Source organism: Pyrus communis, chromosome 10 (genome assembly GCF_041283825.1).
Source record: "Pyrus communis isolate YQ-2024b chromosome 10, ASM4128382v1, whole genome shotgun sequence".
In the NCBI taxonomy this organism is placed as follows: domain Eukaryota; kingdom Viridiplantae; phylum Streptophyta; class Magnoliopsida; order Rosales; family Rosaceae; genus Pyrus; species Pyrus communis.
The window spans coordinates 20,678,994-20,698,954 of record NC_142574.1 but is presented as its reverse complement, the minus strand read 5'-3'; the positions used below and the strand labels follow the sequence as shown (position 1 = coordinate 20,698,954).

General features: G+C 38.2%; 3 protein-coding genes across 3 annotated transcripts; 2 read left to right on the top strand and 1 right to left on the bottom strand.

Moving 5' to 3' along the window:
* Positions 1 to 1,667: 1,667 nt before the first annotated feature.
* LOC137728794 (peptidyl-prolyl cis-trans isomerase FKBP15-2) lies at positions 1,668 to 4,500 on the top strand. The gene is made up of 6 exons (XM_068467560.2): positions 1,668 to 1,825; positions 1,928 to 1,971; positions 2,564 to 2,626; positions 3,342 to 3,432; positions 3,971 to 4,075; positions 4,204 to 4,500. The coding sequence occupies exons 1-6, from the start codon at positions 1,759 to 1,761 to the stop codon at positions 4,281 to 4,283; spliced, it is 450 nt and encodes a 149-aa protein (XP_068323661.1). The 5' UTR covers positions 1,668 to 1,758; the 3' UTR covers positions 4,284 to 4,500.
* A 6,611-nt stretch (positions 4,501 to 11,111) lies between these two features.
* On the top strand, positions 11,112 to 14,828 carry LOC137727764 (peptidyl-prolyl cis-trans isomerase FKBP62). Its single transcript, XM_068466581.2, has 13 exons — positions 11,112 to 11,566; positions 11,666 to 11,752; positions 12,270 to 12,530; positions 12,625 to 12,699; positions 12,799 to 12,879; positions 12,971 to 13,165; positions 13,252 to 13,344; positions 13,424 to 13,599; positions 13,711 to 13,833; positions 13,919 to 14,065; positions 14,151 to 14,278; positions 14,373 to 14,493; positions 14,597 to 14,828. The coding sequence occupies exons 1-13, from the start codon at positions 11,386 to 11,388 to the stop codon at positions 14,645 to 14,647; spliced, it is 1,719 nt and encodes a 572-aa protein (XP_068322682.2). The 5' UTR covers positions 11,112 to 11,385; the 3' UTR covers positions 14,648 to 14,828.
* A 530-nt stretch (positions 14,829 to 15,358) lies between these two features.
* Positions 15,359 to 19,141, bottom strand: LOC137727763 (putative xyloglucan glycosyltransferase 6). The gene is made up of 5 exons (XM_068466579.2): positions 18,276 to 19,141; positions 17,661 to 17,969; positions 16,819 to 17,109; positions 16,626 to 16,739; positions 15,359 to 16,438 (listed from the first exon to the last, which is right to left on the bottom strand). Exons 1-5 carry the CDS (start codon positions 18,999 to 19,001, stop codon positions 15,803 to 15,805), a joined length of 2,076 nt encoding a protein of 691 aa, XP_068322680.2. The 5' UTR covers positions 19,002 to 19,141; the 3' UTR covers positions 15,359 to 15,802.
* Between the last annotated feature and the right edge of the window lie 820 nt (positions 19,142 to 19,961).

The window sequence follows — 19,961 nt, the reverse complement described above, 5'->3', positions numbered from 1 at the left end:
ACTCGCATGAACCCAAACGCATACCAAACCCGAATTAGGAATGTAGGTTTAAAGTTGGGTTGACGATCTAACTCGTCAAACCCATCCAAGGTGCACCTTTAGACTCATATAAAGGGTGAGTTCAATACCTAATAATTATGAAATGAGACGTAAAATATGACCTCAGAAAATCGAAACATCTACCATCTTGAAAATAATGATTTGTCCTTGAATATTACCATATGACGATTGTGACATCCCATATCGCCGAGGAGAGTGATCCTTATATGTATATTTCTCATTTTTACCTAGCACGAGGCCTTTTGGGAGCTCATTGGCTTCGGGTTCCATGGGAACTCTGAAGTTAAGCGAGTAGCGTGCGAGAGCACTCCCATGATGGGTGACCCACTGGGAAGTTTTCGTCTAAGTTTCCAGAAACAAAACTATGAGGGCGTAGTCGAGGCCCAAAGCGGACAATATAGTGCTATGGTGGTGGAGCGGGGCCGGGAAGTGGCCCTTTCCAGGTCGGGATGTGACAATTTGGTATCAAAGCCTAACCCTGGCTGTGGTGTGCCGACGAGGACGTCGGGCCCTCAAGGGGGGTGGATTGTGACATTCCACATCGTCTAGGGAAGTGATCCTTATATGTATATTTCCCATCTCTACCTAACACAAGGCTTTTTGGGAGCTCACTGGCTTCGGATTTCATGGGAACTCCGAAGTTAAGCGAGTAGCGCGCGAGAGTACTCCCATGATGGGTGACCCACTGGGAAGTTCTCGTCTGAGTTCCCAGAAACAAGACCGTGAGGGCGTAGTCGGGGCCCAAAGCGGACAATATCATGCTACGATGATGGAGCAGGCCTGGAAAGTGGCTCCCCGGGCCGGGATGTGACAACGATATTCTAATATCACATAATAATAGCTATTTTTATGATAACTAAATTTATACAAGTCATGATTTCTCTTGGAGAGATCAAATCAACTATAATTAGCCTTTATTTTATTTTATTTTTGATAAAACAAGGGGAAAAAACATAGACAACCTAACATAAACCCTCATAACAAACATATCTCATTTTACAAACTCCAAGCACATCATTCCTAAGAGCAGACACAATCCAAGCAGGATGATCATGGAAAACAAGGCTCTACTTCGTCATTTGATTAGCAACATAATTTCGCTTCCTGAAAACATTGGTTCACCTGATATCCTGACCAAACTATCCATCATTCTCTTACAACTAGTCACAATTATATAAAAAGGATGAAAGTTATTAGATAAATTTTGCTTGAGCAAGGTAACAGCAGATAGAGAGTACATCTTAATAATGAGAGTAGTTATAATTAGCCTTTAAAAATGGAAAATGATATTCAATTTTTCACACAAAATTTTTCATGTTGTTTTTCACAGAGAAAATATACAAGGAAGTTTTAACGAAAAATTTGCTGTACTGTTCATTTTAACGAAAAATCATATTTTTACACTAAAAAGTCAAATCTGGTACTATTTATTTTACCTTTTATTTTGTCTTTATTTTTAAAACTCAAAATTTTCAAGCTATTTTTATTAGTTTTTCTAATATATAATCATTGGTAAATCCGTAAATGAATGAGTAAAAAAGGAAAAAATATTTACAAAGTGGACCATTGACTGCCACATAAGCCAAAAATATGTCGACGTATTCACAACCAATAGAATCCATATTTGAGACCCATTTATAACCCCGAGGGCCGAGACCCACTCCTCGGACAAACTCGGACTGAGCGAGATCGCGAAAAATGAGCACCGCTGCTGCAATGAAACTCGTTGCCATTCTCTTCTTCTTCCTGTCTCTCTCCAGCTCCGGTAGGTCTTAAATCACTCACGGAATCCTACGAATTCCTGATTCCATATGGGCTCAAAACTTTCAATTTCATTTGCTAACTTGTTTTTGCTTTCTAACTCTAGTTTTTGCGGCCAAGGAGGTCAAAGAGTTGCAGATTGGCGTCAAGGTAAATTGCCGTTTTCGTTTTTTGTTTCATTTATCTGTTTTCCGAGTCCAATTTGTAATCGGAACGATGTGTTTATGTCGAAATTGTGGATGATTTGCGGGAGCTGATTGATTTGTGGTGATTTGTGTGTGGGGCAACTGCTTGGTTGAGTTTAAAGTTTCTTACTTGACGAGTCATTGAATTATGATCTCTTCTTTACAAAGCGGTATTCTAATCTACTCCAATCTGCAGAGGTTTGAGCGTCCTCGCCAATTGGCCTAACTCACATATGCAAGTTACGATCTTTTTTAATAGCAAGCTATGTTTAAGACCTTTGGGTTATTTTTTGCCCCGGTTACTTTCGTTGATCAGCTTGGTTTGGATTTGGGTCATTTTCTTTGAAGGGTTGATTGTTCCTATCATTATTCTATGAAGTGCTTTGATTTGCCTGACTCTTGGGTTAGATTTTTTAAGATTTTATTGTTATTTCTTTGTTTTTCTCTGCTCGTGTATTGAACCTTGGACGAAGAGGGGTTTGCTAGACTTGGTTGGAAGTTGGAGCTCATCCTTCCTTCACCTTTATTGATACTTGGAACTTGATTTTATTTTGCAGTATAAGCCGGAATCTTGTGAAGTTAAGGCTCGTAAAGGTGATACAGTCAGGGTACACTATCGGGTAAGTTGAATCTATGGAACAGCTGACGGTGATATATATGATGGTATATGCATATAAATACTTTCTTGTAATCAGAATCAGATTAGCATTTTGTTATTAAATGTGATTACCAAACATAGCATACTTTTTGTTTTTCTTAAGAAAGGTCAAGCTTTGCAATCATATTCTTTGCTTTAGAAACCTCACAAATCTTGTTATTTCATCATTTATTGGATCTATTCTTGTGTAAATTATGCTGCCTATGTATCCGTTACTCGTCTTGTACGTCTTTTTATATGTTCTGGTTAATAGAGAGCTCATACTCCGCTGAAGTGAAACCTAATAGCATCTGGCTGAGACTGATGTTAACGTACGTTGTGGGTATTAGTTTGGTATTTTCCGCCAGTCTTTTCTATCAGCCAGATCCCCCCTACCCCTGCCTGTATTCGGTGTGAATATGGGGTAAACCAACTGATATTTGCAAATCCTCTGCAAGATCTCTTGAGAATGTTCAGGTTTTGACAGACTTTGTGTCACATAATACGCTTTGACATTCAACTCTCAGTTTCAGTTCATCAGAAGCTTTTTCTTAATTGCTTGCACTCTTTTTCATTCAATATATGAATTCTACCCGCATTCATGTAGTTGTCTTACCATAAGTCAGATTTTTTAGCCAATTTCTCATCCTATAATGAAGACTGAAAAGACTAATAGTTTTTGTCTTTAACCTTTGCAGGGGAAACTCACTGATGGAACTGTATTTGATTCTAGTTTTGAAAGGGGCGATCCAATCTCTTTTGAGCTTGGGACTGGTCAAGTTATAAAAGGTTCGTGGTGCACTATTTAGTTCGTGTCCATATTCTAATGTAGTTTTCTTACTCTTGTAAAAGTACCTTATGCTGGAATACATAGCAGGTTGTAGGCAAACCCATAGCTTGACAATTGTTCATATAGGAAGCATTTGTTTATTCTATATATCTAAGCCTATGCATAAGTAACCAATTTCAGATAATTACATTCATTAGTTGTTTCTACTGGCTATAAGAGTTTAATGAACTCTTCAGCTTGTCAATATTCTAACCTGCTTCGTCTACTAATGACGGGCTTACTATGACTGTTTTCTAAAACTTTACTGAATGTACTTTTGGATTAAAGTATGTTCAACTCGTGGTCTTAATAACTTGGGTTCCATTCAATTTTAAATCAGTTGTAGCCTTTTACTAGAACCATACATGTAGCTTAACTGCACTCTGAATATTTTGGTTAAGATCTCCAGAGGTGGACATATGTATTGTTATTGAAAACTTGGTATAATATTACCTTCAGAATTCAATTTCAGCATATGAAAGGATTTCTTCTTTGCAGGATGGGACCAAGGATTGTTGGGAACGTGCGTAGGTGAGAAGCGGAAGTTGAAAATACCTGCAAAACTTGGTTATGGGGAGCAAGGTTCTCCACCAACCATCCCAGGTAATGAATTATTCCAATCCGCATGTGTCCAGACCTCTTTTAATGTGAAACATGTGTAAAATCAGTAAGATCCGCTATTCTGGAAATTAAAATCTCAAACGAGTGAGGTTGTTTTTTGAACGTTGCAGGTGGTGCAACACTGATATTCGACACCGAGCTGGTGGAAATTCTGGGGAGAAGTTCAAAAGCTGAAGATGAAGAGCTGTAGGTGGGGAGTGATTCCTTTCTTAGTTTTCTTGAAGAAGTTCCTTGTATCCACAACCCAGTGGAGCCAAAACGTTATTTTGCTTTATGTCTTTACTTTATAATCAGGGTATTTTGTCTGTGACTTCACTATTGACCAAAAAAAAAGTGGCTTCACTTGTCAAGGCATGATACGTTCTAAGATTGTTAATGTTCATGAAAGCTTAAGAGATTTTTTTTTTTTTCATATTTCACCACCATATTGTTAGGAAGATGATTTTTACTCTTTTTAGCTTCTCACAAGCCCATCTTTAGTTTTGGACGTCGGATTGAGTAAATCAAACATAAACAACGGTCAGAATTAAACATAAGTGCAAGAGGTTAAAAATGATGTGTATTTTCCTATTGTTTGGTTTCATGTTGTAACCTGTTAATTATACCATACCAATTGAGAGAGAACAGAGGGAATAAATAATGGGTTACACATGGGTTACACGGTCGAACCTTTCCTAGGCATGCTTTTGGCAAAGCCTGTCTCTTCAACCCAATTGCCTGTAGAGGTTTAAATGACTCGAAACAAACCGATTGCTGAAGTTCAGTCCAGATGGTATTATTTGTGCTTAAGTTTAACTGAAGATTGATGTTGCCATTTAGTACTATGGTCTAGTGAAATTTCTCTTCATTTGTAAGTAAGTGAGAGATCTTAGGTTCGATTCTCTCCAAAAGCAAATTTGAACCACATTATTACTAGCTCATTATGAGACTAAGCACATCTCCCTCCCTCTTAGTATAAATAATATTGTTTGTTAAAATAAAAAATAAAATAAAAAACTCAGGATTGATATTAACACTGAAAGGATTACAATCCCAAAAGAAATCCAATATTTTGAAATAATTGCATGATCTAAAAATGATCATTCGTTTTGAAGGGATTATTCATTTTGAGCTTATATGATCCAAATTTTTTTTTAGAACAACTATATATTTTATACTAATGGTAGGGGAGAGTTTGGCTAAGCCGTACAAAATGATCCAAAAATTAGCTAAGAAGTCTAACTCGAACTGTTGGAGCTGCCTTTGCCTTTGCCTATCCAGTCAGGATGTTTGGTCGAATTTAGTATCCTTGTTATCCGATAGGGATTTTTCCTATCTTTGATCGGATCAAGACACCTTATCTAATCGGGATTGGGATCATGAAATCAGAATTCTAACCAAGCCAAACTACTCAATTGCTTGGAAGCCAAGTTAAGGCCTAGGGTTTATTTATTGTCAAATGACCATTATAATTTCTTACATACAAGCGCAAAAGAAGAAGCCAAAAACTCTAGTTCGTAGGTTTTTCTTTTCTCTTTTACTCCCTCGTATAGTACATTGATTTTCAATTGGAAAACTAGGAATGTTCAAGAAGAAGAGAAAGCCAGACGACATCAACAACCAAGGCCGTTGGCAGACACCCCCTTTTGATATCATGGAGAATGTTGTACAGCGGCTGAACATAAGTGATCGGATTCGCTTATTCATCGTCTGCAAGTCTTGGAGTTCGATTGCTATGCAAAGAGACATCCGTAGTGGTCCGCAATTCCCGTGGTTAGTAGTCACTCAACAGAGTTCAGAATACTTAGACTTGTCTATCCCATCTGAGGGTAAGGTTATCAAATTAGCGTTGCAAAAGAGACATCCTTGATCGCAATTCCATCTTTCCTAGGCTTTGTCAAAGAGGATAAAACGCCACGAGGTGGAGAAGCTGACTATTTTCTTCAGAAAATTGCATTATCTAGTTCAGATATCTCAGAATGCACAGTGGCAGCAATGTTCTCTTCGATGGAATTGGGATTGTGCAGGCCAGGAGAAAAGAGATGGACCATACTGAATTATAAAATTGACCAGCCCTTAGATATATTGTTTTCGTCGAGTGGCAAGTTATACGCCTTGGTTAAAAATCATAAGATTGAGAATGAGAATGGCAGCGTTATAGCTCGCACCATAAGACTTCGAGATGGTTACGAGGTGGAATTGAAGTTGGTTTATGACAAAAACAGACACGAGTCATATTTGATAGAGTCAACAACCCACAACGAAGTCCTGTTGATCCATCAGATGAAGGATTCTATCATATTTGGTCAGTGTGATGCAAATAAATTTGTGAGAACTATTCGTATATTTTAGAATCAACAACCAACGATGAAGTCTTGTTGATACATCAGTTCAAGGATTTTTTCACGACGTTTATATGAAAGATCATGGAAATGATGATTCTGCGAGGACTAATGATTTTTGTAGTTTACAAGATTGACCCAGAGAATGACGCTCCAGCCTTAGGGTACAAAGTTTAGGGCACCAGATAGTGTTCATAGGAAAGAAAGGTTCTTCCTTGATCTTTCTGGCGAGTGATTTCAAAGGCTTGAAAGGCACCCGTATTTACTTTGAAGCAAATGGAATCCTCCATTTTGATTCTTCTCAACATCCTCTTGGATTACTGATTGTGTTAAATGAGAGTGGCAACATCAACAGAGTGTGGACTAATTAAGTTGGTTCAGTCCAAGTTTATGGTAGCTTAACTAGAGATCATGAGATGGTGAGTTATTTGCTAATTGAGAATTCATTCCTTTTGTTTTAGTACATCAAGTACTATTCATAAATCAGTTCCCTTTCTTTTTCTTTGTGAATGCTTCAAAGAGCATTTCCATCCATTTTGGTGGATTTGGATCTAGGACTATACTTATGACAGTTATTATTTAGTAAACTGTCATGACTGTTAATATTCATTTTTCGTTCATTGTGCAAAGTAACTAACATAATTGTTACTATTTATAATAATTTATTTTAATGTATAATTCAATTATTTAGTAATTATTAAACACATGAGATTGTTTTAGAATACAATTGGAGATTGAAAGAAAATTACGAAGCTTGAATTGTCCTTTGATTCGTGCTTATGGTTCGTTTACGTAAGGGGAGTAGGTAGGACAAGAGTAATGGGAATTACACTCCTCTCCGGTTATTCAAGTGTTTACCAGCACTTGAGTGAATGAAATGTATGTGGGACCCATCTAATATGGGGAACCGGTCTCTCGAACAATAGGTGGGATTTGAATTTCGGGAGAAAGCCTCTATCTTGAATCCCCTTTTCCTACCCAAAATACCCTCATCTCGTCTCCCTTCCACCTCTTTCTCTACTTCTCTGTGTCTCTGTGGGCAGTGACCAATATCAAAGGAGAAGAAAAATCAGAAGGGAGGAAGAAGAAGAAGAAGATGGAGAAAAGAGATGGAGAAGCTGAAAAGAATTGGGGAATGGGGTGTGGTACGGTCTTCACGAGAAAGAAAAAACAATTGGCAAATGGGGAAGAAGAATCAGAAGAGAACAAGAAGAATCAAAAGGGAGCAAGAAGACGAAGGGAGGCTGAAAAGAATTGAGCGACGGGGTGCAGTTTGGGCTTCAGGAGGAAGAGAAATAATTGAGGGATGGGGAAGCAGAGCAAGGAGGGCTCTCAGTTGGCTTTTTTAATATTAACTACACAAATATCTTCTTGACATTTCAAAAAAAAAAAATTGGTAAACCGTACAAACTCATATTACAGATTTTTCACAAAGTTTTATTAAAAAAAATATATATATCAAAAATATAAAAACTATACACTTGGAATATGGGCAATTTAGTAATTACATTAGTTTTCATTCCGATTCATGTATTGAAGTAAACAGCTTATATAAATAAATATGATTCCTACTCCGATTCCAAGAAATTTTAGTAAACTGTTTCAACAAGAATCTGATTCTGATTCCACCCCATTTTAATTCTCCATTAATCCAATTCCTCCTCAATTCAATTCCCCTCATTTTGATTAGGGATTAGTAAACGAGTTTAGTGGATTTGGATTAGGGATGGCAATTCTAACCGTTAAACCCGATAACCGTGGATAATCGTCTGAATGGATTGGATTTGGATATGAAAATTCGGATATAGTATGGATATGGGGAAAAATCGTGAACTTTATTCGGTTATGGTTTTGGATATGGTTATAGGGATTCCCAATCCATATCCATCCCCGAATCCGACCCGAATATTATATATATATATATATGATATATAATATAATTTTATTCAATTTACTCCCTATACTAATTCATTATGCATGCATCAAACCCTATACTATCTTTATTATGCACCAAACACCATGCATGGGGGCATACCAACAACCTCATCAATTCAATATTCTTATTGTTATACTCAACCAAATTAATTCATTCAATCATTTTGTATATCAATTATCAAATGTTACAAGTTTATCAGATTCATCTTTCTTCAAGAGTCTCACTGTCAAGAAATTGGTGCATGTTATCATGAACAACTTCAAATATATTGTTATGTTTTTTGTAATTGGATGTTGCTATTTAATGACGGAATTAGTATCTACTAAAATTTATAATGCGTTAATTAGATGAATATAATTTTTTTTTTTGACAAAGATGAATATAACCGATAACCGATTGAAAATCCGTTACCCGGTGGATATGGTTATGGATAATTCCCAATGGTTAATTTACGGTTATGGATATGGTTAATTTTCGTAGTTATGGGGATGGATATAGCATTTCCGTCCCCAAACCGAACCGTTGTCATTCCTAATTTGGATCTAGGACTATACTTATGACATTTATTATTTACTTAAATAGTAAACTGTCATGACTGTTAATATCCACTTTCCGTTCATTGTGCAAAGTAACTAACATGACTGTTACTATTTATAATGATTTATTTTAATGTATTATTCAATTATTTAGTAATTATTAAACATATGAGATTGTTTTAGAATACGATTGGAGGTTGAAAGAAAATTACGGAGCTTGAATTATCCTTTGATTTATGCTTAGTTCAATTATGTTGTTCTTTTTTTTAATGGTTTCTTGAATCATGTTGTTTTTATTAATGCCTTCTTCTTGAATTATGGTGCTAGGCTTTTTTTTTAAGCTTTGTTGAATTATGTTTAATAAAAACGCTTTGTTCAATTATGTTTCTTTTAATAAATGAATGGAATAATTAAAATTAAATTTTATTCTCAAATTAAAGGGCAAGCCTTGTGGTACATCTTTAAAAGATTTATTCTCCTTGTCACTTCCCTTCGATGCTGCCTCCAAAATGCTTGTGTGTTCAAAAGTGCGTTGTTATCAACCTTGAAGGACATGATTCCCGATCACTTTTATCAATTTCAAGTTGCACTGCATCCTCAACTTGACTTTTATAAAATGCATCTCTCTCCTTGTCAACCTCATCTCTTTAGCCTTTATCTCTCCATATTTCTCTCTCCTTGTAGAACAATTTGTTCCAAGAATTATGCACTTGAACTAGGGGGATTGTCACCCCTATTCCTTCTTGCTCTAGCTGCTTTTTCCCAATTGGCCTTGGTTGGGAAGTTTAGCCCAGTGACTCCACTTCAACTGGGGACCCCATTGGCAATTCCTTCTTCGGTGAATCATGTAGCAACGTCCTGTTTGAAATAACATTGGAAGCATTCTTAATAATTCGGTATTTTGGACAATTTTTCACAACTTCCCAACATTCGTAATGGTTGAACCTCTGGTGGATTTGCTCAAAATTAAGTACCAACTGTTTACTTGCATCAAGTAAAACAAATAAAGTGGAAAAAAAAAAAAGTTATTCTCTTAAAAAATAAAATTATGTTCTAATAAAAAGAAATAGAAAATTGTTACCTGATCCCCAAGATTTGTGCCACTTTGATAATTTTCCGCCGCTTTCGTATGAGCGTCTCTCTATTTGCCTAATGCAAAACTCAAAACTTTCATCCCACAAGTAAGTGCGCCTTCCTTACGACTATTGCCATATCGACTGACATAATCTTTATGAATTTTCTTCCATATATTAGCACACCTTTGCTCATTGCCCATAATTGGACAATGGGTAATGACTTTCCAACGCCCACCCAAGAAAACATCTTCCGCGGTCGACCATGCGGTTCCGGCTTCGACTCCACCTTCGATGGAAATGCCATTTTTGTAAGCACAAACAAAATAGGAATGAGAAAATAAAAGATTGTATAGAACATGGTGTTGTAAGAAAAGAAAAAATTTAGTATTTATGGAAAAAATTTATAAGTAACCGTTGGGATTTAAAAACTTGATTGATTTTGCAATTTAAAAATTTTAAATCTTATGACTAAACTAGACAAAGAGATCTAAAAAGAGGGTCGCAGGAGATGGAGAAAGATGAGAAAAGAGAAAAGAAAGTAAGAGATGATTGAAGAAAAGAGAAAGAAGAGAGGGGATCGAACGAGATAGAGAGGAAGATGAGTGAGAGAAATAAATGAGAGAATGAAGAGAATAAATTGGAGGAGAGACGAAAAAAGTAAAAAAAAGAAAGAAAAAAAGAGAAGAGAGAAGAAAAGAGAAAGACATATTTGGAGTGAGAGGGGAGGAGGGAGAGAAAAAAAAAAAAGGAGTGAGTTTCAATTTTAAAACTCTAAAAACTTATTTTTTTATGTTTTTAGAGAATAAAATATATTTTTTAGTTAGTTTTGAGTTCAGTTTTTTAAAATAATCTTACCAAACAAGTTTTTAAAGCCTAAAACCTGAAAATTAATTTTGAGTTTAAAAAGTTGGATTCAAGTAGAGTACCAAACAAGCTCTGAATGATTGCAAATAAAAGTAGAAGATTTAAACAATTATGAAAATTAAAGGGTGTGTCATTTCTACGTCTCATACATCTTTTTAATTTTTTAACTATTAATTTAAATGAATTAAAAAAAATTAATGACAAAAATTAATAAAAACTGTGTGAGAAATAAAAAGCACGTGTAAAGTAACACTTAAATACCCGGCGCTCAGAAAATTCTATCCCATAAATAGGAGGACATGTCCACGCTGAATGATTAATCCGAGCCGTCAGATTAAACACCGGAGCATGATTAGCAACAAATCGACAAAGCACCAAATCATCTCACAAGTCTCGCGCTGCAACCCAAAACCCTTGCGGAAGGCTCTAGAACTCGAAAAGTTCACACCATAAAAGCCTCGTCTTCCTCACTCTCACACTTACCCAATTTTCTTCAATCTCAGAATCTTGTAATACGCAGTCGAAACCGTTGAATTTATCATCTCGCCTTCTCGAGAAAATGGACGAGGACTTCGACATGCCGGCGGCGGAGGAGATGAACGAGGACTTCGATCTCCCCGGTGAGGGGCCGGCACTCAAGGTCGGCGAGGAGAAGGAGATCGGCAACCAGGGCTTGAAGAAGAAACTCCTCAAGGAAGGCGAAGGCTGGGACAACCCCAAGAATGGCGACGAGGTCGAAGGTTGGCGCTTTTATCTGTTTTTTTTGGAAATTTTGGATTTTTGGAATTGTTTTTGGTGCTTTTGGATTGGGATTGATTGGGGGTTTTTGTGGGTTGTAGTTCATTATACTGGGACATTGCTGGACGGGACTAAGTTCGATTCGAGCCGGGACAGGGGCACACCGTTCAAGTTCACTCTCGGACAAGGTGAGGGCTTTTTGGTATTGTTTCAGCTTCAATCTGATGAAATTTATGTACTTGATTAAGTTTTTGGCTGATTCGGATTAGTTGGTGTGTTAGTTTTGCACAAATGTACAGTTCCTTTGGACTTGAATTTTATTGTTAGCATATACCGATGCAATTTTAGTAGAAGTGATGACAAGTAGAGGCATATCTTTGATTGGGGAAAACTTTCATGCAACGGGGTTTTCACTGCGATGGTATCTCAAACTAATCACTCAATGTCATGTGCAAAAGTTAAGGCATGTGGCATTGCGTGATCAGTATGGGATACAATTACAGTGGCATCCCCGTTACAGGTCCCCCCTTTTTAATCTGGTAAAAACATGGAATTGTGTTTCAGTAGTAGCATTGATCTTCAATATGATGTTCCTTGTTAAGCTTGCTTTATCAAATTTTTTTTTTTGGATCGTATGATATTATAAGATCATCGTTCAGGGTAAGCTCTCTCTTACTGAGTGAATCTTGTGATGCTGTGGTGCAGGGCAAGTGATTAAGGGATGGGATGAAGGTATTAGAACAATGAAGAAGGGTGAGGATGCCCTTTTTACCATTCCCCCTGAGTTGGCTTATGGCGAGTCTGGATCACCTCCAACGATCCCACCCAGCGCTACATTGCAATTTGATGTTGAATTGCTATCGTGGACCAGTATCAATGACATATGCAAGGATGGTGGTATAATCAAGAAGATCCTGAAAGAAGGAGAAAAGTGGGAGAACCCAAAAGACCTCGATGAAGTTATAGGTAAAAGCTTCTCTTTGACATTTGTTGTTGTTTGCTCGTGCACTATCTGTTGCCTTTGTTTGTTAACTTCGTTCCCTCCCTGTTTGTTATGCAGTTAATTTTGAGGCGCAGCTTGAAGATAAAACACTTGTTGCAAAATATCAAGCTGTGGAATTCACTGTCAAAGATGGTATCCTTTCTCATGTTATATATCAATTCATTTGTTTTATTTTTTAATAGAGAATTTGGCTGTTTAATGGACTTGTTATCTTCTAATTATTGTAATTAGGTTACTTCTGTCCTGCAATATCAAAGGCTGTTAAAACAATGAAGAAGGGGGAGAAGGTACTATTAACGGTGAAACCACAATGTGAGTTGCCTTGAGCCATCATACTTATTTTATTGAAATTCGAAAATAACAATAGTTAAAAACGTATATCTTACCTTTATGTTGGTTACAGATGGATATGGGGACAAGGGAAAGCCTGCCTCTGGCTCTGAGGGTGCAGTTCCTCCAAACACAACTCTTCATATCACTTTAGAGTTGGTATCATGGAGAACTGTGTCTGAAGTGACAGATGATAAGAAGGTTATTAAGAAGATCTTGAAAGAAGGGGAGGGATATGAGCGTCCAAATGAAGGGGCTGTTGTTAAATGTAAGTATTTGTTCATTGGGATGAGTACCTTGCAATCTATAGCATGTTAGAATTTTATTAAATCGTTCCTTGATTTTGTCTGGTAGTGAAATTGACTGGGAAGCTGCAAGATGGGAAGGAATTTTTGAAGAAAGGTCATGTTGAAGGAGAAGACCTGTTCGAGTTTAAGACAGATGAAGGTATACTTGCGTGCTTTTGTTTACATTTCTTTGTGTATTTGGCCTTCAGTGGTGCTGAACCATTGTTTGTATTGGACAGAGCAAGTGATTGACGGGCTTGATAGAGCTGTACGGACAATGAAGAAGGGTGAGGTAGCACTCCTGACTATTGCACCAGAGTATGCATTTGGCTCCTTGGAGTCCCAGCAGGAGTTGGCTGTGGTACCTCCTAATTCAACTGTCAACTATGAGGTTGAGCTTGTATCTTTTGAGAAGGTAGGTTGATAATGCCGCTCAGATTACATTGTGCACCATGTATCCCTTGGTATCAAATTATTGTGATAGTGTTTTGTTTTCTAACAATTTTTGAGTCTTTACGACCCTCAGGATAAGGAATCATGGGATATGAATACTGAGGAAAAAATTGAAGCTGCGGGTAAGAAGAAGGAAGAAGGGAATGCTTTGTTTAAGGCGGGTAAATATGCAAGAGCTTCCAAGAGATATGAGAAGGTAGGATGAAAAACATATTGGCTCAAGAATCTGATGGTTTGTCATTTGTTCTTATGCTTACTGAAGCTTACCTTATTCCATGCAGGCTGTGAAGTACATTGACTACGATACCAGCTTTGGTGAAGAGGAGAAAAAACAGGCCAAGGTGTTGAAGGTTGCTTGCAATCTTAACGATGCAGCTTGCAAGCTGAAGCTGAAAGATTATAAACAGGCTGAAAAATTGTGCACCAAGGTTTGGAATATGAATTTATGAAATGCTTGCAACTCCCCTGTTTATTGTTGGCTTTTACAGTGACCAACTGTCGATATGTACACAGGTGTTGGAACTTGAGGGTAGGAATGTGAAGGCTCTGTACCGAAGGGCTCAGGCATATATTCAGCTGGCAGATTTGGATTTGGCTGAGCTTGACATCAAGAAAGCTCTTGAAATAGACCCTAACAACAGGTTTGTGCACCTTGTGTCTGGATTCCCGTTCCCGCTCTCAATTTGTTTCTTTGAGAAGTGAAAATGCTTACGCATTGATTCTTTGTTGAAACAGGGATGTGAAGCTGGAGTACAAGACACTGAAGGAGAAGATGAAAGAATACAATAAAAAAGAGGCCAAGTTCTACGGCAACATGTTTGCCAAATTGACTAAGTCAGAGTCTCCTGATAGCAATGTAAGCATCCTTCTGGTCACCTAGTGGTGTTTTTTTTCTTTTCGTGCTTTCAGGGTTTAAACGTCTGATGTCGTTTGGTGGTTCATGTTTTTTGGCTCCGCAGAAAGAAGCAGCTAAAGATGCCGAACCCATGAGCGTAGACAGCATGGCATAAAGGGATTGCATCGCCCCTCGACTTCATATTGTGTCATTAAGGAGTAAATCCCTAGTTTTATGAGCTGTAGGACTACTCGGTCTTGGCACAAAGTTGTAATTGATTTGCTTTCTTCACCTGGATTGTGGACATGGGATTTTATTGGTAATTTTCAAGAGTATTAAGGGCATTCTCCCCCAAATTAAGCACCTGCTCTAACTTATATTGCTTCGGATAGAATCTATTATTTTAGCTCATAACATTTTTCCGGGAGATTTTACATAATTACGATGAACTTGATGAATTTTGACATGCTTTGCCCATCCGCGTCTCGTTCTCTGTCCCAAAATGGCATGTACAAAGAGGGTAGTACTTTGCTTGGAAGAATGCCGTTCACCAAGCGGGATCAGTCGATCGGGAAATGAGTAGGTCAGATGTTTGATTGTGCCTCCATTACCGGAATTCTTTGCCTCCCGTGTAACCGGAATTTGGTCATCAGAAATTGTGGGTGGGGTGTGGTGGTGGGTTAGGAGATGAGTAGATGAGATGTTCGATTGCCTCCATTGTTACCGGAGGTGGAGAAAGACGGAGTTGAGGTCGTTTTAAGAGCCATACAACATACACTGAGCTGATGCGTGGCGCAATTCGCGGCATTGATTAGAAAGCCTGAGGTGATAGCATTTTTATTCAGTGTTTCACACTGGAAGTAGTACAAGAAGTCTGGAAACAAAATTTCAAACAGATAACGCAACGCCTATTATATCATACACAATTTGTTTACAACAAAAATAAAGAATAACAAATGTGATGATCTAACAATTTGCCTACAAATCGGACGAGCCAATGAATCCACTTCTACAAATTATATTGAGGGTCTTTTCCCCTTGCCTAAATCAATGAGACAACTTTCAATAAATGTCGCTTCACAACAGCAACAATGGTACATACAGTTTTGCATGAAGAAACTGTGGTTATGGTCTACAATACGTGTAAGAACCGACAGGGTTGCTTACATTTGGGGAGCCGACCGCCAGAAACAGCAGGGTACTAAAAGTGACAGCCCTTTCATCAGTGTGCTCGAGATAGACTTCAAAGCTCCGATCAAAATGACCTGCACGCACCCCATGGGACATTCCGGGGAAGAGCTCAACACTACTCAAAGGCATTGCTCGGAAGTTAACTCACCTGCTCTCCTATCAAATCAAGACCAACTACTAGAAAGGTGATCCCTTGAAACAGTAGGAAGTAGAAGTGAATTCCTTGGGCAGAGAGCAAGCTTCTTGCTGAAGCAGTCAATAGTACAAAGGCAATTACAAGTTCTTTTCTGTATAAACGGTTTCTTCTCTTTTTCCCACTTTTTTTAGTTGTCTCTAGCTTAGTCAGCTCCTCAAGCCCCGATTCTGAGGCTGACCTATGAAGACCGGTAGTTGGCACCAGAGGCACAGACCCCCTTTCAAAAGCAATTAGATCTGTTTCCGATGATCTTCCCAGTTTCTTTGTCACTATCCACTCATAAGAACTCCCAAACTGAAACAATCCTGATATCATGGCATTAAATTTGGTCACTGACATGGTATTCTCAAACAGAAGGTAGGGGACGATAAATGGGAATAAACGTGGTGCAGGAAGAATATTCAAGACAGACATAATTCCGGGAACATAACAAACAACCCATGCTGGTAGCTGAGCTTCTGGCAGGAACATTGTCAGTGGAAGAATGATGCAAAATAGAGTGAATGAATAAAACGGCAGTATGAGCTTCCGCAGGAGGAAGAAGAGAAATATCAAATTCGCTTTCTTGGTCACACTCACCTGGAATATGAAAATACTAAAGGTTACATTCATGTGTACTTAAATTGGAAAGAACCCTTATATTAAACAGCCAGATAATTCCTGACGAGATTTAGATGACCACGCGAGTCTCTTTTTGTTATAATTCTGAGGTCTCTTTTTTCATACTGTTCTAATAAAATAATTAACAGAAAATGAACTTCTATACCTTTGAACGGAGTATGTCAAAGAAACACATGCGGAATAACTGCATTGGACCAGAATGCCAGCGATGTTGCTGTTTCTTGTATGCACCGTAGGACTCTGGAAGTTCACAAACGCACTGCAAAAGCAGCAAGTTCAGCAAACAATACAAGTTTCATATTGTGCAAACAAACTCCGACCGTGAAAACTACACACACCTTGACATCATTCAGATATATGAACTTCCACCCACACAGATGAGCGCGAACTGCAACATCCATGTCCTCGACGGTCGTTCGTTCCAACCAACCACCGCAATCCTCAAGGGCCTTAATCCTCCACACACCAGCTGTACCGTTAAAACCAAAGAAGTTGATAAACACACCATTGACCTGTTGTTCAACCTCAAAGTGGAAAGATAAGTTTATATTCTGTAGTCTAGTAAGCAAGTTCTCATCCTTGTTTACAAAAGACCACCTTGTCTGGACCAATCCTAGATCATCATTCCCCTTCAAGACAAATATAAAACCAATTTTCAGTCCAGTAAACAACAAGCCCAGGCGACGAAATTGAAAACTACATAATCCCAGGTCAAGAGGTAGTTAGTATTCCCACTGCCCCACATTGGCGACATTATTACAAGAAGAGCTAAGTTGGACATAAACTGATATTTTTGCTTACAGTTGTGGTGTATGAAAATGAGATACGGATCAGGTTATTAAAAAAACATATGATATGCATATGCCATGTGTGTGATTGAAATATTCAGGCAACCCAGATATGATGACCAATACCAAAGTGTCAAAGTATGAGCCTGAGAATGATGGCGAGCTCCTAATTGCATACTTTGGACATCATTAAAGAAGATTGTAAACCATGACTTAGTGGATGCAGAAAACATGGATATATATACACTGTTTTTCAAGTATTGTGAGCATAATCATTTACATAAGCTGAGATGTAATGAATGGTCCCATTCTATGTACGTAAACCCTATATTTATCCGAAACATTCAACTGTTTATCAGAATAGTGTGGTCTAGTAGGGATTGAAAAGTTACCTTGAAATAAGGAATGGTTTTCTTCAAGAATTCAGGTTCCGGCTGAAAATCTGAATCAAATATGGCCACAAATTCATAATTTTTAACATAATCGCAGCTCATAGCAGATTTCAGATTCCCTGCCTTATACCCTGTGCGTATAAGCCGATGTCTGTACAATATGGGAACACCCCGTTGTTGCCACTTGTTTACTTCTGCCTTAATAAGTTGTTGAACCTCTATATCATCAGAATCGTCCAAAACCTGTACAAGCATTCTCTCATTCGGCCAGTCCTGAATACAAACCGCGGCAATTGATTGATGGTAAACCTGTTCATTACCCAATACGAGCACATATCAGTACCCAAATGAGTGACAAAGGGGTTTCTACGGAGAGCATGCGAAATACTTTTCGCCTATCAATGCAGCATTATATCTGAAACGGTAACAAATGATGCCAAGTTCTTATTTTTAACATCTAACAATATGAAGGGACTTTCTAGCTCATGAATTGTATCAAAAAAGGATAAAAATTGAAGCTTGATTCTAACTTACATGGCTAAAAACACAACTGAAGCACAACAAAGAAAATCGAAACGGTGTCGTTTCAGGGACGAGAAACCTACATCATCTTACCTCCCTCTCATTGCACATAGGAATCTGCAGCAACACCATCGGATAATCCTCCAAATTAACTTTCTCAGCATTTCCCTCCTCCACATTGGACGACGAAGGCGACGTCGTCGTTTTGTACTCCATGACCGCCTTGGGCTTGACTCTCCGAAACTTGATCCAGAAGCATCCGAGCACCAAAACGACGCGATCCACCGACTGAATCAGGAAGAGCACGATGCAGACATTGGTGAAGCTCTGAAGCGGCGGCGCCAAGTAATTGACTCGAACGTGGAGCCAATTGGCGTACACGAGCTCCGCCAGCTCCCCCGATCTCACGGACGGCGGACTGAAATGCCATCCCTTGAAGTAAGCCACGAGCTCAAAACAGAGCAGCAGCAGCACGACGATCAGGAAAACTTTGATCGCGCGGTAGAGGCGGGAGGAGGCCGAGTCGGCGGGCGAATCGGGGGAGGTGACGCGGCGATTGGCGGTCCGGAGAAGGACGAGGAAGGAGTTGGCCACGGAGGCGAGGGAGGCGGCGATTTGCTGGAATTTGAGGCGGCAGACCCAGGACAACTGGCGGGCGCTCCGGGACCGGTCTTTTCCGACCGTACGATCGGGGCGGGGGCTGTGGATATCGACGGTGAGGAGTTGGCTGGATTCATCGGAGGAGAGGAGGAGGTCGTGGTTGGTCTGTCTCTGCTTGTTCCACCATTCTTGAAACTCGTGGTTTTGAGCTCGAGACATCAATTTAAGTAATTCAAATTAAATTAAATAATAATTAATACAAATATATATACTTCTTCTTCTTCTTCTTCTTCGCCGTCGTCGTCTTCGCAGATCTCTGTAATTTTTGTGTGTGTAAAATTGTGACTCCGTGATGTGTGTGGCGCTGAAGGAGGAGCGGGAGCTTTTTTGCGCTAAATTTAGCAAGGGACTTTCTGCTCGGACATTTTTGTTTGATTTTTCGTACTTCCCACATTTTTGTATTTTATATTTGCCTAAATTTAAAAACTAAATTGTAGTAATGGTTACTTAATTTAAATTCAATTGAAGTAATGATCTCTTAACAAAAAATCTAAACGTGCAGTTATGGTTCCTTAACTAAAAATTCATTACCAATGATCCCTCAACTTTAATACAACTGGATAAATGATCCCTCAACTTTAACCCAATTAGAAAAATGATCTCTCAACTTTAATCCAATTGTAGCAATAATTCTTCCAACATAACTCATTGTGATAAAATTCTAATGAAATTGATGAACATAACCATAACTATACGTTTTGATGAGTTAAGGAATTAATAGTAATACATTTTTAATTGAAAAACTATTATTCTAATTTGATTAAAGTTGAAATATCAGTGTTACAATTTACTCAAATTTAAAAGCCTGTGGTGTATTGTTTGTTGCGAGTGCGAGTAAGCCAACGTGACTTTTCACTTTTATTTTCATATCTACATTTTTGCTTATTGGGAGCAAACTCGGGATCTCGACTATAAAAGTGAATATTTTTATTCTACGAGTTTTTTTCGACATGTGTACCGATTATTGGATGGTGAATTTTTAACATTGTCACGCTCTATCGTTGTCGTTGGTGCTAGTAACCTAACATTTTTATGCCACCTTGATAGCAACTATCAAATGCAAGTGATTAAGTGAAGCCCAAAAAAAAAAAAAAAAAATAGTGATTAAGTGAAGCTTAC